Source organism: Lacerta agilis, chromosome 12, assembly GCF_009819535.1.
Source record: "Lacerta agilis isolate rLacAgi1 chromosome 12, rLacAgi1.pri, whole genome shotgun sequence".
Taxonomy (NCBI): Eukaryota; Metazoa; Chordata; class Lepidosauria; order Squamata; family Lacertidae; genus Lacerta; species Lacerta agilis.
Genome location: NC_046323.1, coordinates 419,027 through 437,796, shown reverse-complemented (window position 1 = coordinate 437,796; position 18,770 = coordinate 419,027). Strand labels below are relative to the sequence as shown.

Genomic DNA, 18,770 nt, shown 5'->3' with positions numbered 1-18,770 from the left:
TGAGGTTTATATCATCAGCAGAATCAATGGCTCATCCATGCTTCCACTTGCCCCACTGCTCCCCCCTCTGGAGAAACCCGCTCCTTCTGCAGAATCAGAACAAACATCACTCCGTTTTTCTGCAGATTGATGTTTGTTCCAGTTCAGCGGTAAACAGAGGATTTTCTCAGAGAAAGTGGCAGGTCAAACAGAAAAGCTCTTGGAGCTGTGCTTTCTAGGCAGGGGGCATGCAGAAGTGGGGAGAAGCAAGCCCAAGTGGTAAAACTCTGTCTGAATTGAGCCACTCGGGCAGTGGAGGGAGGGGGCAACCTGCATGTTCCCACATCTAAAACAAGCAAACATCACTTAACAGCTACCTTTGATGTGCAGGTAGGGATGCCCCTCCCCCCAGTGCAGGAGCACCCACACTGGCAGATCCTTACCTGCAAGCTGAAGTGACACCTCCAAGACAGGTGTGCTGGTTGGTTCTGTAACATAAACTGCCTCTCAACTTAAGCAGATGCTCACTGCTTTCGTGCAGACACATCCTTCCAGCTGCCCTAGGAATGTCAATCTGGCAAATATGTTTTACAAATCAAAGTACCGGTAAGTCTTCGAAACGATGCCATTATTTTTCTCAGAAATCTAAAGGTGCTTGTGCAGAAGCTGGCTACGTCCTGTGCACACGACCTGGACATTTCAAGTGCCCCTGGAGCCATGTCAGCAGTGACCAAACACACTGCTCTGCCGGGGACAAGGATTTCTGAGCAAGAGGAAGGGTGGGTTGCTACAGAATATCATAGAAGGAGAGCTGCACCTAGAGGTACTTAGCCGATGGATCTTTGGAGCCTGGGTTTGCACAGGATGTACCCCTTCCACTCTTGAATAAGAGGATCCTGGGTGTAACTGCAGGAAACTATAATTCCTATCTCTGCTATATCACAAACTGCAATATTTGATTGGAGTGTAACCGTCCATTGCATATAATTTTATCAGACAGCAGTATTGCACATTTCTTTTGGCAGGCAATGAACAAGCAGAAATGAAATGGTCGCCAAGTAGCAGAGTAAAACAATCAGGATTATTTCTGAACCTGCTTTTTGTTTTCACACATGAGGCTTAAATTGCCTCAGAGCTGTAACACCAGTTGCTAATGCCTCATTCTGTTCCACACAACATGTCGATAAACCTGTTGATAAATGAGCATTTTGTTTGGTGTAGGTTTTATATGCACATTACAAACCCCATTGAAACAAGGGCCCCTTTAAGCTTTGTGTGTGAAAATATTGACAGTGAGCAGCTTATAGCTGTTTAGGAAATCCTCCAGTTCAAGTTTTATTGTTCTGCTAAGCTCTGGTTTGTGGGTCTATAGAAAGAATTTTTTATGTCAATCTGAAGGCTTTTTATAGTGCCTTCTAATGAGCTTAAGACCTGGAGCTTAATTCTTTCAAGTTTATAATTATGGAATTTTAATTTCTTGGTACCTTGAATGCAAACAGCCAACTCTGTGTATGTTTATGTGTTATTTAAATGCACATATGTATTTCTAATAGCACACCTGCAATTCACATGCCATCCAGGTTCCTCATTTCTTACTACTATCTTAAGAGTTTTGTAAAAACTAATGGGGGGGGGGTATGAGGAGATGCCCTTGATTTCCACCTGGACAGACAGGCTGGGATTCCTCTCAGTGGCTCAGCCAGGAGGTTTTAGACCTGGGACTAGACAGCCTTATTGATGTTGGGGGGCGGGGAACAACTTTAGACCCCTTGGCCCCTAGGAGTTGGATCCTGTGGTTGTGAAACACACAACTGACCTTTCTTTTCTATGCACCTCCATTCCATACTTCATGTTGGCTCCTGCATTCCTGATAAAATATGCTGGAGCAAAAACGTGCAATTCCTGATTTTAGAAACTCACTTAGATCATAGCACCAACCTGGCTACTGGAGTAAAACAGAGCTTGTTTCTGGTAACCTGGTTATAAGCACATTTGCTGGGGAAGAACTAATTATTGGGTTTAACTACATTGTTTTTTAATTATTCTGTATTTTAAAACTGATGTTTTTAGATGCTGCAAGCTGCTCTGAACCCCAGTTTGGGAGAAAGATAGGGTATATGTTAAATAATAAATAATTGTAGCCACCATTATGTTGCAGAGAACAGTAATATATTTTAAAGTAAAAATAGCAAAACAAGCCCCTGTAACCCTGTTCCTGCATGGCCAGCTGTGTCTCAGCTGCTACATTTCTTTTGCCAAAACATGACCCTGCCCCACCCTGCCAGCTGAGGTGCTGACCCCATGGCCCCCATTATCTTTCCCTCCCTCCCTCCCTCTTGGGTTAGCCATTTGCACACACACACACACACCTGAGATCTAGCCTCCTCCTTCCATGTCATTCTCTAAATCCCATTTCTGTGTCTAATAAGTCCTATGGTTAGGGTAATGAAAGCCTTTCCCATTCTATGGGACCAAGGGTCTTTCCCACAGAGACCCCTTGTGGGCTTTGCTTACATCTCTCCTGTCAGGGCAGCCCCCTCCCCCACAGTGGAGCTCCTCTTTTCTCTCCCTGCTGTCAAGCTCCCCAGTCACCTTTGCATCTCTATCTCACCTCAAGCATGGACTCAGACTGCTCATCCCACAGAAAACCAGGACTGCCCATGGGAAGTTTCAGAGTTAAACATTTCATTGTTGTTTTCATTTCTCTCACTTGCGGGGTGCCTCAGTGTTCCGTCCTCTGCCCCATGCTTTTTAACATCTATATGAAGCTGCTGGGAGAAATTATCAGGGGGTTTGGGCTGGGTGTTCATCAGTATGCAGATGATACCCATCTCTACCTCTTTTAAATCAGAACCAGTGAAGGCGGTGAAGGTCCTGTGTGAGTGCCTGGAGGCGGTTGGAGGATGGATGGTGGGCTAACATATTTGAGGTTGAATCCTGACAAGACATATGTACTGTTTTGGGGGGACAGGGGGCGGGTGGTTGTGGAGGACTCCCTGGTCCTGAATGGGGTAACTGTACCCCTGAAGGACCAGGTGCACAGCTTGGGAGTCATTTTGGACTCACAGTTGTCCATGGAGGCACAGGTTAATTCTGTGTCCAGGGCAGCTATCTACCAGCTCCATCTGCTACACAGACTGAGAACCTATGTGCCCGCAGACTGTCTTGCCAGAGTGGTGCATGCTCTAGTTATCTCCTGCTTGGACTACTGCAATGTGCTGTACGTGGGGCTCCTTTGAAGGTGACCTGGAAACTACAGCTAATGCAGAATGCAGCAGCTAAACTGGTGATTGGGGGTGGACACATAATCATATAACACTGGTCTTGAAAGACCTACATTGGCTCCCAGTACATTTCTGATCACAATTTGAAGTGTTGGTGCTGACCTTTAAAGCCCTAAATGGCCTTGGCCCACCCCTATCATTCAGCCCAGACACTGAGGTTCAGCACTGAGGGCCTTCTGGCGGTTCTCTCACTGTGAGAAATGAGGTTACAGGGAACCAGGCAGAGGGCCTCCTCGGTGGTGGTGCCCGTCCTGTGGAACACCCTCCTATCAGATGTCAAGGAAATAAACAACCATCTAGCTTTTAGAAGACATCTGAAGGCAGCCCTGTTTAAGGAAATTTTTAATGTTTGATCTTTTATTGTGTTTTTAATATTCTGTTGGGAGCCGCCCAGAGTGGCTGGGGAAACCCAGCCAGATGGGCAGGGTATAAATAAAGTTTGTTGTTGTTGTTGTTGTTGTTGTTGTTGTTGTTGTTGTTGTATTTGTCCCACATTTCCATGTGGGTAGGGAAACCAAGCTTTATATTACTTTTTACAGCCTCTTATCACCACCCCTCTATATTTTGTATAATCATAGAATTATAGAGTTGGAAGGGACCCCGAGGGCAATGCAGGAATCTCAGCTGAAGCATCCATGACAGATGGCCACTCAACCTTTGCATAAAAACCTCCAAGGAAGGAGAGTCCACCACCTTCCAAAGGTGTCTGTTCCCCTGTTGAACTGCTCTTACTGTCAGAAAGTTCTTCCTGATGTTTAGTCCTTTTCCTGTCTCTTCTTTCTTTCCCATCCTTTCCCTCTAGCTGACCTCATTGTGGCCATTCTGACTGCCCACTTCACTTAGCTGCAAGGACCTCCCGCCCCCCATACCTACAGGACCCATGGGATTAAAGCCCTTTCCTATGCATGCTCACTAAGAAGCCATTTCCATGGGGTTCAACAGAGTTTACTCCCAGATAAATGTCCACAGACTGCAGCTGTAGGTCATCTTCCCTTTCCTTCTCTGCTGCTGCCATTTTCTTTAAAAAGGGAAGAAAGGGGAAACTATTCATGAATGCTAGTTAAGGAAGAAGGCTGTTCCAAATAAGGGATGAGGGTGGGCAGACAGAAAAGATGGGGGGGGGGATCCACAAAAGAAGAAGACAAGGATGGAAAAAATAACTGTTGTCAGAATGGTGAAGCTTGAGAGAGCAGGGAAATGGCAATGTTAGAACATCCCTGTGTGAGCTTGGGAAAGCTTTTAATCATTGCCCTGTCACTATAGGTTAGTATGTTCTGATGGCCCTAGCATGTGCGTTTTATGTATATTCACATTTATACAAGAAAAAGAAAATCATATGTTATATAACCATTCTGCACGGGAACAGATTTAGCTAAATTTTTAGGCTCCCGTTATAGTAAGTTTAGCAAATTCACACTCACTGGCTGTTATGCCTCTGGGTATCAAACAGGCTTTCCACTTGCATTCTGTTCTGGTCACATTATATTACTGACATCCTAATACATTGGGTATTCCATACCAGATTCAGATATTCAGATACTACCATTTTAATAAATTGGGCTTGCTTTGCTCTTTCTTTTTGCATTTTTCAGACAAAAGAAGCAAACAAAATAAGCAAGTTGTGTGATAAAACTTAAAATTTAAGGAAATAATAACCATCACCACAATTAACGGCATATTTGCATTTGTATATCATACTTCTGGGTGTCCAAACCCTCCTTGTAAGAAAATGAATTACAACTTTTGAATATAAAAATTTGTTTGTCATGACATCCTGTTATCATATTATCATTGCACAGGCATAAATGACATAAGGAGGAACCTCAAGAGCAACAATTGGAAGTGTTGTTTCTGGTTTAACTGGAAGTGCTTGGGACTATAGCATGCCTACTTGAAAGTATGTCTTACTGAGACATACATGTTCAGAAGCATGACTGAGATTGCAGTCCTGAAGTTTATTTAGAAAACTCCCAGAAAGCAAAGGAAAGGAAAGAAAAGGCAAAATTAAAATCTGGTATTATTTTTAAATCCCACAAAATAGGAAATTCTTTCCAGTAGCACCTTAGAGACCAACTGAGTTTGTTCTTGGTATGAGCTTTCGTGTGCATGCACACTTCTTCTTTTTCATGCGGCTCAATGTGGTGCCTTCCATAGTTCCAGTTACAGGTGGGTAGCCATGTTGGTCTGCCATAGTCGAAACAAAATAGGAAATTCTTTCCAGTAGCACCTTAGAGACCAACTGAGTTTGTTCTTGGTATGAGCTTTCGTGTGCATGCACACTTCTTCACATGCCAATATGGAAGGCGCCACATTGAGCCGCAGAAGAAGTGTGCATGCACACGAAAGCTCATACCAAGAACAAACTCAGTTGGTCTCTAAGGTGCTACTGGAAAGAATTTCCTATTTTGTTTCGACTATGGCAGACCAACACGGCTACCCACCTGTAACTTAAATCCCACAGTTCAGCCCAGCACTTTATTTTTGGTACCACAGTTCATTTTGGAACCATATGAATCAAAGAAATAAGGCATTGACTCAAAACTATATTCAGCAATCTATAACATCCGAAAACCATTTCTTCATATATTTTGTATCACGGATACAACAACTAGTAACAATTATTACAACTGACACAAGCATTTGGGTAACTTGAATGGAGCTACTTCTCCCCCTCCCCGTTTTCTTCAACTCAGTTCTGCCTGCTTGCAGCCTGGTGGACTAAGGCCTTGACCTTCCTACCTCAAGGTCCTTCTTGCAGGACCTGCAAATGCCTTTGAGGGCAAACTCCTCATCTTTCCATGGGGGGGGGGAACAAATAGCTTAGTGGTAGAGTCCATGCATTGCATGCAGAGGCTACCAGGTGCAATCCTTGACATCTCCAGGTAAATGTAGGTAGCAGAGCTGAGGGGAATCTGAGGCTGCTGCCAAACATTGAAGCGAACGACATGACCTACTGCAGGTCAGCTTCATTTGTCCAAAAATTCCTAACAAGAAGGGCCGAGTGAGCAGCACGAGAAAAGACTCCTGCTTGAGAACTTGGGGGAATTGCTGCCAATGAGAGTATTTGGGATAGACAAAACAGTGGTCTCAGTCTAAGGCTTTACCCACACATCCTCTCGTCCCACTGCTTCGTGCCCTGAGGCAAACAGCTCTTCAGCACTCAAGTGGAGCAAAATGGCAATTTGGGTCCCCATCTCCCCAACTGCCATTTGTTCTGATCTATCCCTCAAGAGCAGGTTTTCCTTGGGAAAGGAGCAGGTCACGCTCAAAACACTCGAACCCAGGCATTCTAGGCACAGCACCAGCGGAAGTGTGGGCCGACCCCAAAGCAGCTTCATGTCTACAGAGATAATTGTGTGATTGTGTGCTCTGGCATTTGGGGATTTCCCAAAATCAAACATTTACTTATTCTGTCAAGTCAAACAAAATAACAATCAGTACTGAATGAATTGGTAGAAAATTATATATATATATATATATATATATATATATATATATATATATATGCACACACAAAACAGTATATGGAGTTTAGTTTATTGCTTCTAATAAACAAAGGTAGCATAGATGCTGAGAGCACATTTTATATATTGTATACTGTAGACAGAGCAACACTGAGGTTGGCAGAACATTACAGGTGAAGGTTTCCTTGTGGTGTTGCTTTGTAATTTTGTGTTTGCTTTGCAGTATACACATGCAACTAGTAGTGCCTTAGAAACAATGTGTTAAACTGATATGTCAAAAACATATAGAAAGTTACTTACTCTTTCACTTTTTTTAAAAAAAACCTGAAGTCAGGCATGAGTGGCATGCAGTAAGTAGATTGCAGAAGAGAAGCAAAAGGGTTTATAATCTTCATGCACATGTAAAACGTCTGTTTACAAAAAACCATTAGCATCTGTTAAAAGTGTGCCTTTTTAAAGACTTGTAGTGTACATGCAACAAACCTGTCATAGCTAAAATATTTACAAAATTTCATACATCCTTTAAATAAAATAATAATTAATAAGACTACATGAAAGGCCAATATGTAATAGTGTACAAGATTAAAAATAAATAAGGCATATAATACAGTTTCATTTTAAATTTTAAAAGTTACTTGCCACTACAATATAAAACTGTAACTTGAAAGAATATTTATGGCTAAATAGTCCTCTGGTTAGGACTGGAAATGAAAAAGAATTTGGATTCCTAATGCTGGGTTAATGTTTTAAGGCTGGTTCAGATGAGACTCTTAGGTGTACAAAGAACATGTACAGTGAGAAACTGGAGCTGCTGCTGCTGCCCAGCCCCAGCTGAGTGGACTTATTGCCTCTGGGTGGGGCGTATGTTTGGGCATTGGAGGCAACGTTTGCACAGGGCCTCCCAGGCATGAAATCCCATACCCATAAACCCTAAATGTGCAGCTCTGATCACAAATAAGGTCCATTGAACAATTACCTCACACGGGGTCTTGTGCCCTAGGCCAGGGGTAGGAGATGCTTCCCAGGTGCCAGGCCACACCCTGAGGCTGCCAGTCACTTGAGACATGTTTCCCTTTGCCCGTGTGGTTAGAAATCAAATCACAGAAGGTAGAGGCACGTGGCTTTGCGGGTGCAAATGACCAGTGATCAGCAACACCTGCAATGCCTTTGCCCGGAAACCAAGCCACCCCTGCAAAGGCAATGGGCCTGCAAGGGATGAGGATCAGCTTATTGCACAGAAGGAGAGTGTGACTTGGGTGAAATTAAGACCCTGCTGGGCCCAACTAGTCCCACAAACAGGAGCTTCCCCACTGCTGCCCTACACCAATGCAGTTCAGGGACCTGAGTCATTAAAACTTTGGGTCCATAGGGTTGGAGGGGACCCCGAGGTTCATCTAGTCCAACCCCTGCAATGCAGGAATCTCAACTAAAGTATCCATGACAGATGGCCATCCAACCTCTGCTTAAAAACCTCCAAGGAAGAAGAGTCCAACACCTATCACCTACTAGTCTTCTCTCCCAAACTCCTTCAACTGTTCCTCATAAGGCTTGGTTTCCAGACCCCTGATCATCTTTGTCACCCTCTGCACACATTCCAGTTTGTCAAAGTCCAATTGTGGTGCTCAGAACTGGACACAGGACTGCAGTTGGGGTCTCACCAAGGTAGAAAAAAGTGGTACTTCACTTGATCTGGACAGATTCCTTATTTTGATCTGGTTACCATTTTTTTGTGTGAATAGAGATCCAGTTTTGCTCTGAGTGCAAGGCAATGGAAGTTTCCTCTCCAAGCCTTTCTTTTTTGGTGTGTGTGTGTGTGTGTGTGTCCTATTCACATTCTATTTGATTCTGTGATGTGAACATTACATCCAAAGATTAGATGCCATTGGACATGGAGGCAGTGCAGAAACATCCTGTGGAGGCATTGCACACTCCATTTCACATGCATTTTGTACTCTTAGAGTCTTGCTCAAATTGGTACATACACTAACTAAAGTCAAGCAATTGAATGATTGACAGCAATTTAGACTGGATTGTAGAGTCACAACCATGCAACTGCTAGGATACCACTTTAAGCAGCCAAGGCTTCCCCAGAAGAATTATGGGAACTGTAGTTTGTTAAGGGTGCTGGGAGTTGGTATGAGACCCCTATTCCATGCTCCCCAAGAGCTACAATTTCTTTCCTGAAGGGGGATTGTTAAATCGCACTGGGAATTGCAACTTGGTAGGGGGGGTGGGGTCCTAAGAACTCTCAGCACCATAATGAACTGCAGCTCCTGGGATACTTTGGGGGAAGCCATGACTGTTTAAAGGAGCACTATAGTGCTTTAAATGCAGGGTGTGTGGGGGGGGGCCTTAATTCACCTACAGTGGTACCTTGGTTCTCAAACATCTTGGTTCCCAAATGCTGAAAACCCAAAAGTAAGTGTTTTGGTTTTTGAACATTTTTCGGAAGCTGAACATCCGATGCGGCTGTCAGCTATTGTTTCTGGGGCACCTGCGCCAATCAGAAGCAGCGCCTTGGTTTTAAAACATTTCAGAAGTCGAACAGACTTCCAGAATGGATTAAGTTTGACACTTTTGTTTTTGCTATTTATTTTCCGTTTTTGGTTTTGAGGCTTTTTCGGTTAATTTGTTTTTGTGACTGTGTGAAACCCAGTTCAGCTATTGATTGATTGATTGATTGATTGATTGTGTGACTGCAGAAATGGATAAAAGCCCCCCATCCAAACAATGACTATCATCAGTGCAGGTAAGAAAAAAATTAATTTTATTTTTTTTCATCTACAATACTGTCTTATCTATTTTATTGCTTTAATTTATGGATTAATGGCCTTGTTAGATAGTAAAATTCATGTTAAATTTTTTTAGGGGTTGTTTTTAAAAGTCTGGAATGGATTAATCCGTTTTGCATTTCTGTGGGAAAGTACACCTTTTTTTTAGAACGGATTTCCAGAACATATTAAGCTTGAGAACCAAGGTACCCCTGCACTTAGGACCAATCCACATCAACAGGGCTCTATTTATGTGGTGGCAGAATGAGAGTGTGTAACACACATACACACACAAACCCCACACAAATAAGGATGCTGAGCATTATGTAATTATACACTTGGGTTATGTTTTACACATTTTATTAGCTCTTGTGGGAGACCTGGTTTGTCATATCAGTCTTTTGCTCTTTATAGTATATGCTTAGATGTATAGATCCCATTTGTTTACCATTAATTTCGAATAGTCTAGGGCTAAACAACAATAAGGATTGGTATGAAATAAAGTGCAACATGAGTGCTTAAGCCAAGGTGCAATTTGTGCTATTAACAGGTGGCAAGATGGAAGCTATGCACAAAGGGAGCCAACATGTCAATGGGCCCAGATGAGGCTCTCCTTTCTCACTCCTGCTTCCCATACCCCCCCTCCATTACATGCACAAGATCTTTGAGGAGCTCGTGTGTGAGCCTGGCACCTGAGATGGATGGCATGGCACATAGCATAGGCTTTTTAAATAGCACTGTTATTTCCTCATGTTATTTCCTCATCTGTATTGTCAAGGCAGAAGATGTGAACCCAAACCTGCCTTTAATGCATACTGTCCCCATTCAAATGTAAGACAAACAGCAGATTTTGGAATTCATTGGAATCAAAACTTAATCCTCAATATCCCCAGCACTGAAATTATTTTCTTTTTTAATGTGTGGCTGATTCAAATGTTGAAATATTTGCAAGTACTTAACTAATAATACAACTCAATGTCTGTTCATAATCTCCAAGATAAGAATACAAAAAGTTACCACAGGAACGTTTGCAATTAGTTTTCCCAAAGACCTCCAATGAAAGGCTTTTAATTATTACAAATACCTTATTAACAGAAAAATTGTGCAACTCATGTGAAATATTGTGCTTGCTATTGATGGACCCCTAATAAATAACTTGCCAAATGACACTATTTTAAAACAGCAGCTCACACGATTCCATATTCAATGAAGGTGGCTGCTCTCATTATGAATCTGTTTGATCTTACGTCATCGCATCCGTGCACCGTAGGAAAGAACCAGGTCCTTTATGAAGCATTACAAGCTTTCTCTTGACTTAGGACATGGACTGGAGAAGCACACACACAAAGTCATCTTTCCAATTAGAAATGAGCCAAATGGTGGAAGCAAACATTTTCATGCCACCTTGCAAGGAAGCTTTTGGCTCATGGGCCAGTCTTGACCCATTAAGGGTGGGTGGGTGTCAATTTTGCCCCTCAGGGCCTCTAAACATTTAAGCCATGCCCACCTGCCAAACACTTGGATGTCACTTGAATGGGGGCTGCAATGACAACTGATGAGTGTGGGGGGTGGGGCTTGATTCTGTGTCAGCTGAGAGCACAACTTTCCCAGCTGGGAACTGATACATGTAATCAAAGCAGCAGGATTTAACCACTGCTGATTAACTGGTTACATCCTGCTCAGTTCTCCTGCTGGGACTAGGTACATGCAGCCAATGCCCAGTGTGGGCCTGTTCAAAATCCCTTTTGCAAAGAGCCTCATGCTGCTCTTTAAACCTCTGGTTTCCAGAGGTTCCACGTGGAGCTGTTTGCAAAAGGGCTTTCAAATAGGCCAGTGCTGCTCTTTGGACCTCCAACAACTGGAGGTAGGGTCTCCTCACCAGAAAAGGTACCTCACCACTAGGCCATTGCCATTCAGTAGTTTGACTGGGCTTATTTGTATCTGGGTGGAGTCTGGTGATGCTGTTTTGATCTCGTTGAGAAGAGGCAACCAAGTTATTGTCTAGCTTCCTAGCTGATATGTTTTCTATGCCATCCATGAGATGTCCCCAAAGCCAAGTTTTAAACCCACAAATTCCTAACAAAAAGTATTGGTATAGATCCCTGCACCAGAATTCTTCAACTTTAATAATTAATTCTGCATCATGCCCTGAACTGGGGGGATGGGACGGGACGGGACTGGGACCACATTTTCTTGCTTTCACCGAATTATAAATCTCCAAATGGAGGAAGAAATAGTAAAAGCAAGTTCACCATTTATGCGGTGAAGAAAGAAGTCAGCAATGCTCTAAATTCTTTACCTTTGCTGAATAGGGGCCACAAACACAACAATGGAGTGTTAATGAGCAAGTCATGTTCATTCCATCCCCATGAGGAATGTCACCGCTTTGCTGTGACTGGAACACATGAATGCCCCACCTGGAAGACTCACCACAACATTTCCTACCCCTTGCTGGACTTCATGCCCTCTTTGAGGGACTGAGCAACACCACCTTCTGCACATCCTAGGGAGCTCATATCCAGCCAAGTTCTACTGGTTCTCACCCACTATATTAATTCCATCCTCTTAAGAACATCTTGGCTGGGAGGCTTCTAGCATTGGTGTGTAAAGACATATACTGTATAGAGAGAGTCTGTCTTCTGTTGCCTGTGATCTGTAGCGCCTTGGCTGCTCTGAATTACTATCCTGTTCCCCTGCACTATCAATGTGAAGTTCTACACTTCCCCCATAACCCCCCCCCATCTTTGATCCAAGGGGGAAATTTATTCCAAACTGGGGAGAAAAGGAAACATTTCGGGGGGGAAACAAAGTAACCTTTTTTGAAATGAAAATGTTTGCTCCCCCAAATCCACCATATAACAGTTTTAAATCATGTCAGAGGTGTGATATTGGCTCAGTGGAACTAAGACTTTATTTGACAACAGATGTTCCTATTAACCCCCTGGTAACAGTTGTCATGTCCTAGATCACGGATGTGGAACACAGAGTTTTCCAGATGTTGCTGGACTCCCCTGAGCCAGCCTAGCCAATGGCCAGCGATGAGGTCAGTTGCAGTCCACCAGCATTTGGGGGACCAGAGATTCACCCCCCCCCCGTCTTAGAGCTCAATGAAACAGGTGTAAGTCTTTCTCTAAAGACTTTCATTGACCTAAAGCAGATTATAAATTCTATCCAATTGTTATCATAAACTACTTCAGAATCCTGTTTGTGCTAGCAATAGTGATGTATGCATTTTGAAATAAAGATGAACAAGATGATCACCACACTGAAATGACTGTTCTATAAGTGGGCACAAGCTGTGGATTCACAAAGAACTTCTGGAAAGGCTCCAATGAAATGCATGGAAACCAGGCAAGAGAGCAGTTTGGTGGTGCCCCTAGACTATTTTGAGACACCAAATTATTGCACCAAGCTCTCCAACATCTTTTAGCAGTTTTAGATAGAATTCTACTGGTTTTAGCACATTGTTGCTTCCAACTTCCTGTGCATACAAGAAAGAACTCACTAAAAGTAAATTATGAAAGCTTCCCAAAGGTTGTTTCATGTAGCTGTTCTTGAGATGTGCCAAACTTTGTTCAGTCGTTCAGTCGTGTCCGACTCTTCGTGACCCTATGGACCAGAGCACACCAGGCACGCCTATCCTTCACTGCCTCTCGCAGTTTGGCCAAACTCATATTAGTAGCTTCGAGAACACTGTCCCACCATCTCATCCTCTGTCGTCCCCTTCTCCTTGTGCCCTCCATCTTTCCCAACATCAGGGTCTTTTCTAGGGAGTCTTCTCTTCTCATGAGTTGGCCAAAGTACTGGAGCCTCAACTTCAGGATCTGTCCTTCCAGTGAGCACTCAGGGCTGACTACACAAGTGCCAAACTACACAAGGCATTTCCTCACAGTAAAAAAAAGAAAGTGGTAGTTGTTTCCAACTAGACTATAGTTCTTGTAAGTAATGCTGATGGGGATTAAGACAAACGCAGTTCATGGAAGGGGAAATATAAACAACAAACCCCTGGATATTCTCCTTGCCAGGTTGGGGAAAATGGACTCTAGCAAGGGAAAGCTGGCTCAGGAGAAAGGGCACTGGGAAATGTAAGGGTTGAGCCCCCTTCCCCTTGCTGTTTCCAAATCACTCTCTAGTCACACTTTAGCAGGGAAACTGGTTCCTGGGCTCCCAGACCTTGTACCTCCTGCTGATATTTGATCTACTGCAACCATCTTACTGAAGAGCAAGCACCAAAATGGGCCAACCATGGGGACTGTGGAAATGAGTGTCAGCTGCAAAGGAGAACGTTTGCTCTTGTGCAAATCCCTCTCGTATTAATAGGGCCTCCCAGGTGAGCTGCACCCAATGGCATGAATTAATAGTCACGAGATCAGAAAAAATGGGTAAAGTATGCATCCATGTGCAACACACAAACATACACAACCCACCCTGTGGGCTGACATTTCCCTAAATAGGTCAAATTTGCAATGTTATTATGAAAAGATATTACTTCCATTCGAGACACCCGAATCAATATTGTGCAAAAAGATGTGCTGGTACATTATTGAGTCACTCTATGAAAATATCAGGTTAAACATCTGATCTAAAAAACAAACAAATGAAGTCTCCACTCCAAGTTTGCCAGTGAGAATCTCCAGCTGGCAGGTGAGAGGAACCCTTGCACAGAAACAGAATTCTGCAAAACTCTGGAATCAAACAATATGGAGATCCAAATGTTCCATTTCATGAATGGAACAAGTTCCGTTCATGAGCAGAATTCTCCTATTCAGTGGAACTGGATCACCTAAATGCATATGTTGGCAAATGCTTCTAATAAAAGACTGTACAAATGGCCAGCTGTCTGACCTGCTGAAAAGGCATAAACCTCCCTTGGCATCCCATGCCTGCCACTTTGCAGCATTTATCCAGAGGCAAGTTAGGCTTAGCCCAGAAATCACCTGGAAGCTCCAATCATGCAGACCACCTCTTAAGAGCGCAGCAGCTGCTTCTCTAGAGTGAGGATGAAGTCTTACATAGCTAGATTCTGAATTATTACAATAGATTCCAGTAAATCGACCTGTAGCCTGATCAAAGACTCATTGTTAAATACTTGAAAAAACATATTTTTTTTAAAGAACTACATTTGTTTACCTGAGGACTTGCTACTTCCTATATTAAAGAAATTGCCAAAAATTTCTTGCCGCCCCAAATGTTGTGTGAAGGGACTCTACACTGCTTCCTTAAACCTCATATATGTCTCATTTGCCCTTACACGCCCTCAAACATCAGCTACAGACATTTTAGATGCAACCACACTGGATATGATTATAAGAGCATTCTCTCTCTTTGCCATTGCAGGACATCAATTTTCTATAACTATAAACCTTCCCCATTTTTATATAGGAAATATATAAATACTTATATATAGATGTGTGCATTAGAAGCATGTATCCACACACATCACCCTTCTCTCTCAACTGTGTTGTGTCACTATTATTTCTAGCATTGCTTTTATAGTTTTCTAAATGAATACCAACAGTCACCAATGACAGGATTTGCCAAAATTTGACAATCTCTCTCTCTCTCTCTCTCTCTCTCTCTCTCTCTCTCTCTCTCTCTCTCACACACACACACACACACACACAGCCAGTCTCACCATGACTTTTTCTGTTAATTCATTTACCCTTTAGATTTGCTGATAAAATATTCCTTTTCTTCATAAAATCAGCAGTAGACTTTTCTTAACAGAATTGCTAGCCCTTATTTGATCCACAAATTCATATATGGTGTTTCCAAGTTCTCTTTGGTTGGATTGTAGACATCTTAGTTGATACCAAATCCTGTAGTCTTCAGCTTCCTTGTGAAAATCCAGGTGACCTCTGCTCTCTGCGATCACTGCAATGGCCCAGCCAAAATCTTCATGGTTCTCATGCCTCTTTTATGGCTGGCACAGAGGGAAGATAGTGCAGCGTCAGATTGGTGTGGGCGGGTGGGGCTTGAAGTGTCCCAGCAACAGCATTTGCTGAAAGGCTGGGAGATGAGGACATAGATAGGCAACTGGTGCCCAGTTTAGTCTGAATGTTTGCTCGCCCATAAGGGTACATTTTCCGCTCTAAGTTTAATGACCGCGTTAGCGAATTGCTTCCATTAGCCTTTCCTTCAAGGAAATAGGTTAGCATTTCACCTTTGCCTTTGACACTGACTTTACCCCGACATACAAAGTCATAACTGCACCTCTTCAGTATCCTCTGGACTTCTTCTGTAACCTGTGAATAAAAGGAACAAGAATCATTTGTGACATATTAGACTATGCTGCACTGAACCTTTTGGCCGATATGTTTTTTTGAGGTGGGAAGAAGGCCAACAAAGATTGGGGTGATTTCCTGAGAACACACACTCTCTCTCTCTCCCTCCCTCCCCCCCCCTTATGCAAGGTGGCCAAGATGCTTCCCTCATCATTTTTACTTTGAACAAAAAGCTTTCCTATTGCTCCCTACTGATGGCAAGACACTCCTCTGCTTCCTGGCTAATGATGCTGCTGGAGGATGTGCTTTGCCCAGAGGCATTCTTGGGCAAAGAAAGTCGGCTGCCTACAGGGGAAAGAACACCCTCGCACCTTCACATTGTTCCTGTGGTTATTCATGGGGGGGGGGGGAGTTGGAACAGCTCCGGTATTTGAAGTTTGATTTCTATGGCACATTCTCTCTCTATAAAAGCAAATTCCCCAAAGAGGGACTTTTCTGTGGTATGCCCTCCCAGGAGAGCTCTGCCTACTGCCTTCATAGTTAACTCTAAAGGGCCAGAAAAATATCTCTCAAGCCTTTAGTAATATATTAGTTGTAAAGGTTTATCTCTGCTTTCCACCCTTTGCCTTGGTGGTAATAGAGAATTCTTTTCTGCTCCTGCTAGCAAGTAGTATAACAGAGCAAGCTGGTCAGTAAATCACACAGTTCAAAGCTGGAGTTAACTCGTTATTAGTGAAACATGATCTTCACATACTTGACTATGTTTCAGGCATAATGAGCACAGCAGCTTACACCCTGTAGGTCCTACTCCATGAAATCAGTGGCTGAGATGAAATGCCCCCGCCTCCCCACAGCCTCCTCCTCTCCAGGGCTTCCTGCAAGCAATCAGAGACTGTGCCTGCATGCAGCCAGTCTTTGCTCCTCCCATTTCATCCCTCTCCTGGTTCTGTGCGTCAAGGGGTAGGGGAGCTTGTTGCAACAGGGGATGGGAGACTCTTCAGCAGCCTGACTCCTCTCTGCCTCTTGGCCTCCCTCCTCCCACTCTCCTGCTGCAGCTTCTGCCTCTGAGTCTGGACTTCTCTCTGCCACAGACTCCTCCTGCACTGCCTACTACACCCTGTTACCTCTTCAGCTTCTGCAACCTCCTCCTCCCAGGCACCTCTCTCTTCTCCCTCTGACCACTCACTGTTGTCCCACCACCAACCTCCTGGCTCTGAGCCTTCTTCCCTTGGGGGTTCTTCCGCCAGTTCCTCCCACCATGTCCAACCTGTCCAATGTCCAATTCATGTTCAACCTGTCCATGACAATATATTTTGTTTCTAATGGTTGCTTTTATTAATGCACTGTTCTCTGCTATTCATTAAAAAAGCATATTAGGGACTATGCATATTAGGGGGTGGAGCTGTGCAAAGGGGTGGGACTATGCATATTAGGGGGTGTAGCTGTGCAAAGAGGTGGCTTAATTCTGATGCCTTCAGCTGGTAGAAAGAAGCCTGTTTAGTTCCAACCCAGCACTTGGGGAGATTTTTGCAGTTAGGGCCAAAGCTGTCTTCCTCTCAAGAAGAGCTGGTGCCATTGTTCTAGTACAGATATATTTATCTGGCACATGCAGGAAGCCATTCAAATGCAGTTGGTGGAACCTCACAAGTAGCTTGAAAAGCAAGCCACTGTTTAGCTCTTCCATATAGACTGATGTTGCTTTGAAGGGTTATGAAAACACTCACCTGAATTTTACCTTGCACTCCAGTACTATCCATTCTACTGGCAACATTTACAGTGTTACCCCAGATATCATACTGCGGCCTTCTGGCCCCAATGACCCCAGCCACTACAGGGCCCACGTTAATACCTGAAAAGGGAACAGTAGCCATTCCTTTATTTAATGTTTGCTCCAATATTTATTTCTTTTATCTAAAAAGCATAGCAGGTGCTGAACAGAATGTTCCCCATTTATACACTTCCCTTTCCTGCAGTTTTTTAAAATAAGATGTGCTAAGGCTCAAGATTTCTTAGAAGATAAACCATCAGCCTGGAAGCTGAGGTACTTACTCCTAAGTAGACAGAACCTTATTTGCCGGAGAGGGCAAATGAAATGGCACATGCTCACAGGCATTTTTCTTTGCTACTATTTCACACCTTCCAGGACTTTGGCCATAGATTCTGGGACAGACAGAGACATCATTTGATACCGTAAATTACTATACATATTTTGATACCACAAATTGTTTATTCACACAATTAAGCTGTCACTTTGATAGCTACAGGTAGAATCATAGCATCGTAGAGTTGGAGGGGACCCTGAGGGTCCTCTAGTACTACTAACCCTCCGCAATCAGGAATCTCAACTAAAGCATCCATTACAGATGACCATCCAAACTCTGCTTCAAAGCCTTCAAGGAAGGAGGGTCCACCACCTCTTGTGGGAGTCTGTTCCACTGTTTAACAGCTCTTACCATCAGAAAGTTCTTTCTGATGCTTTGTCAGAATCCCATTTCTTGTAACTTGTGAATGACAATTCATGCCACATTAATAATAATAATAATAATAATAATAATAATAATAATAATAATAATAATAATTTGTGTATTGCCCTTCTGAAGATCACAGGGCAGTTCACAACATAAAAAACAAAATGGAAACACAAAACACATAATACATGACACACCCCCCCCCCAAGCAGACCAATACCCCCTTCCCACCAACACGTTTGAAAAGTCATTGAATGCCCCTATTCTCCCACTTGGGATGGTCCTTCTGGTGTGTCTGCATGGGGTGGGGGCTCACTGCTGCCTCACCCCGCTCCCTCCTGGCCGATAAGCAGCAGAGGGAGACCAGACCATGGCTTCTGCCCCATCTAGCAACTGCCTCTGCTGCGCTGGGTATCCCTTTGTGAATGGCATTGTTATGCGATTAACAGAAGGTGGTGGCAGCAGCAGAGGTAGGGAAATGACATGAGACTGGATTCAAGTAAGGTGCTTCTTCAATGAGAACCTAATATCTTAAAAAGCCAGTTCTTCAAAGCATTTAATAAGAGAGCATCTAGGGAAT

The 18,770-nt window shown here is 43.4% G+C and overlaps 1 protein-coding gene across 2 annotated transcripts in view; it reads right to left on the bottom strand.

The window, feature by feature from the left end:
* Positions 1-2,334: 2,334 nt before the first annotated feature.
* Positions 2,335-18,770, bottom strand: part of ADCY1 (adenylate cyclase 1) — a 185,276-nt gene continuing 168,840 nt past the window's right edge. Inside the window, exons 19-21 of one of the 2 annotated variants that reach the window (XR_004427643.1) lie at positions 17,447-17,571; positions 15,102-15,743; positions 2,335-2,348 (exon numbers count right to left, since the gene is read on the bottom strand). Coding sequence is in view for 1 of the 2 variants with exons in the window: in XM_033165091.1 (XP_033020982.1) it covers positions 15,405-15,743; positions 17,447-17,571 (464 nt within the window). In the remaining variant the exon portion in view is untranslated. Of the gene's footprint in view, positions 2,349-14,354; positions 15,744-17,446; positions 17,572-18,770 lie in introns of those variants that run through there. The other variant, XM_033165091.1, reaches the window with a different exon arrangement.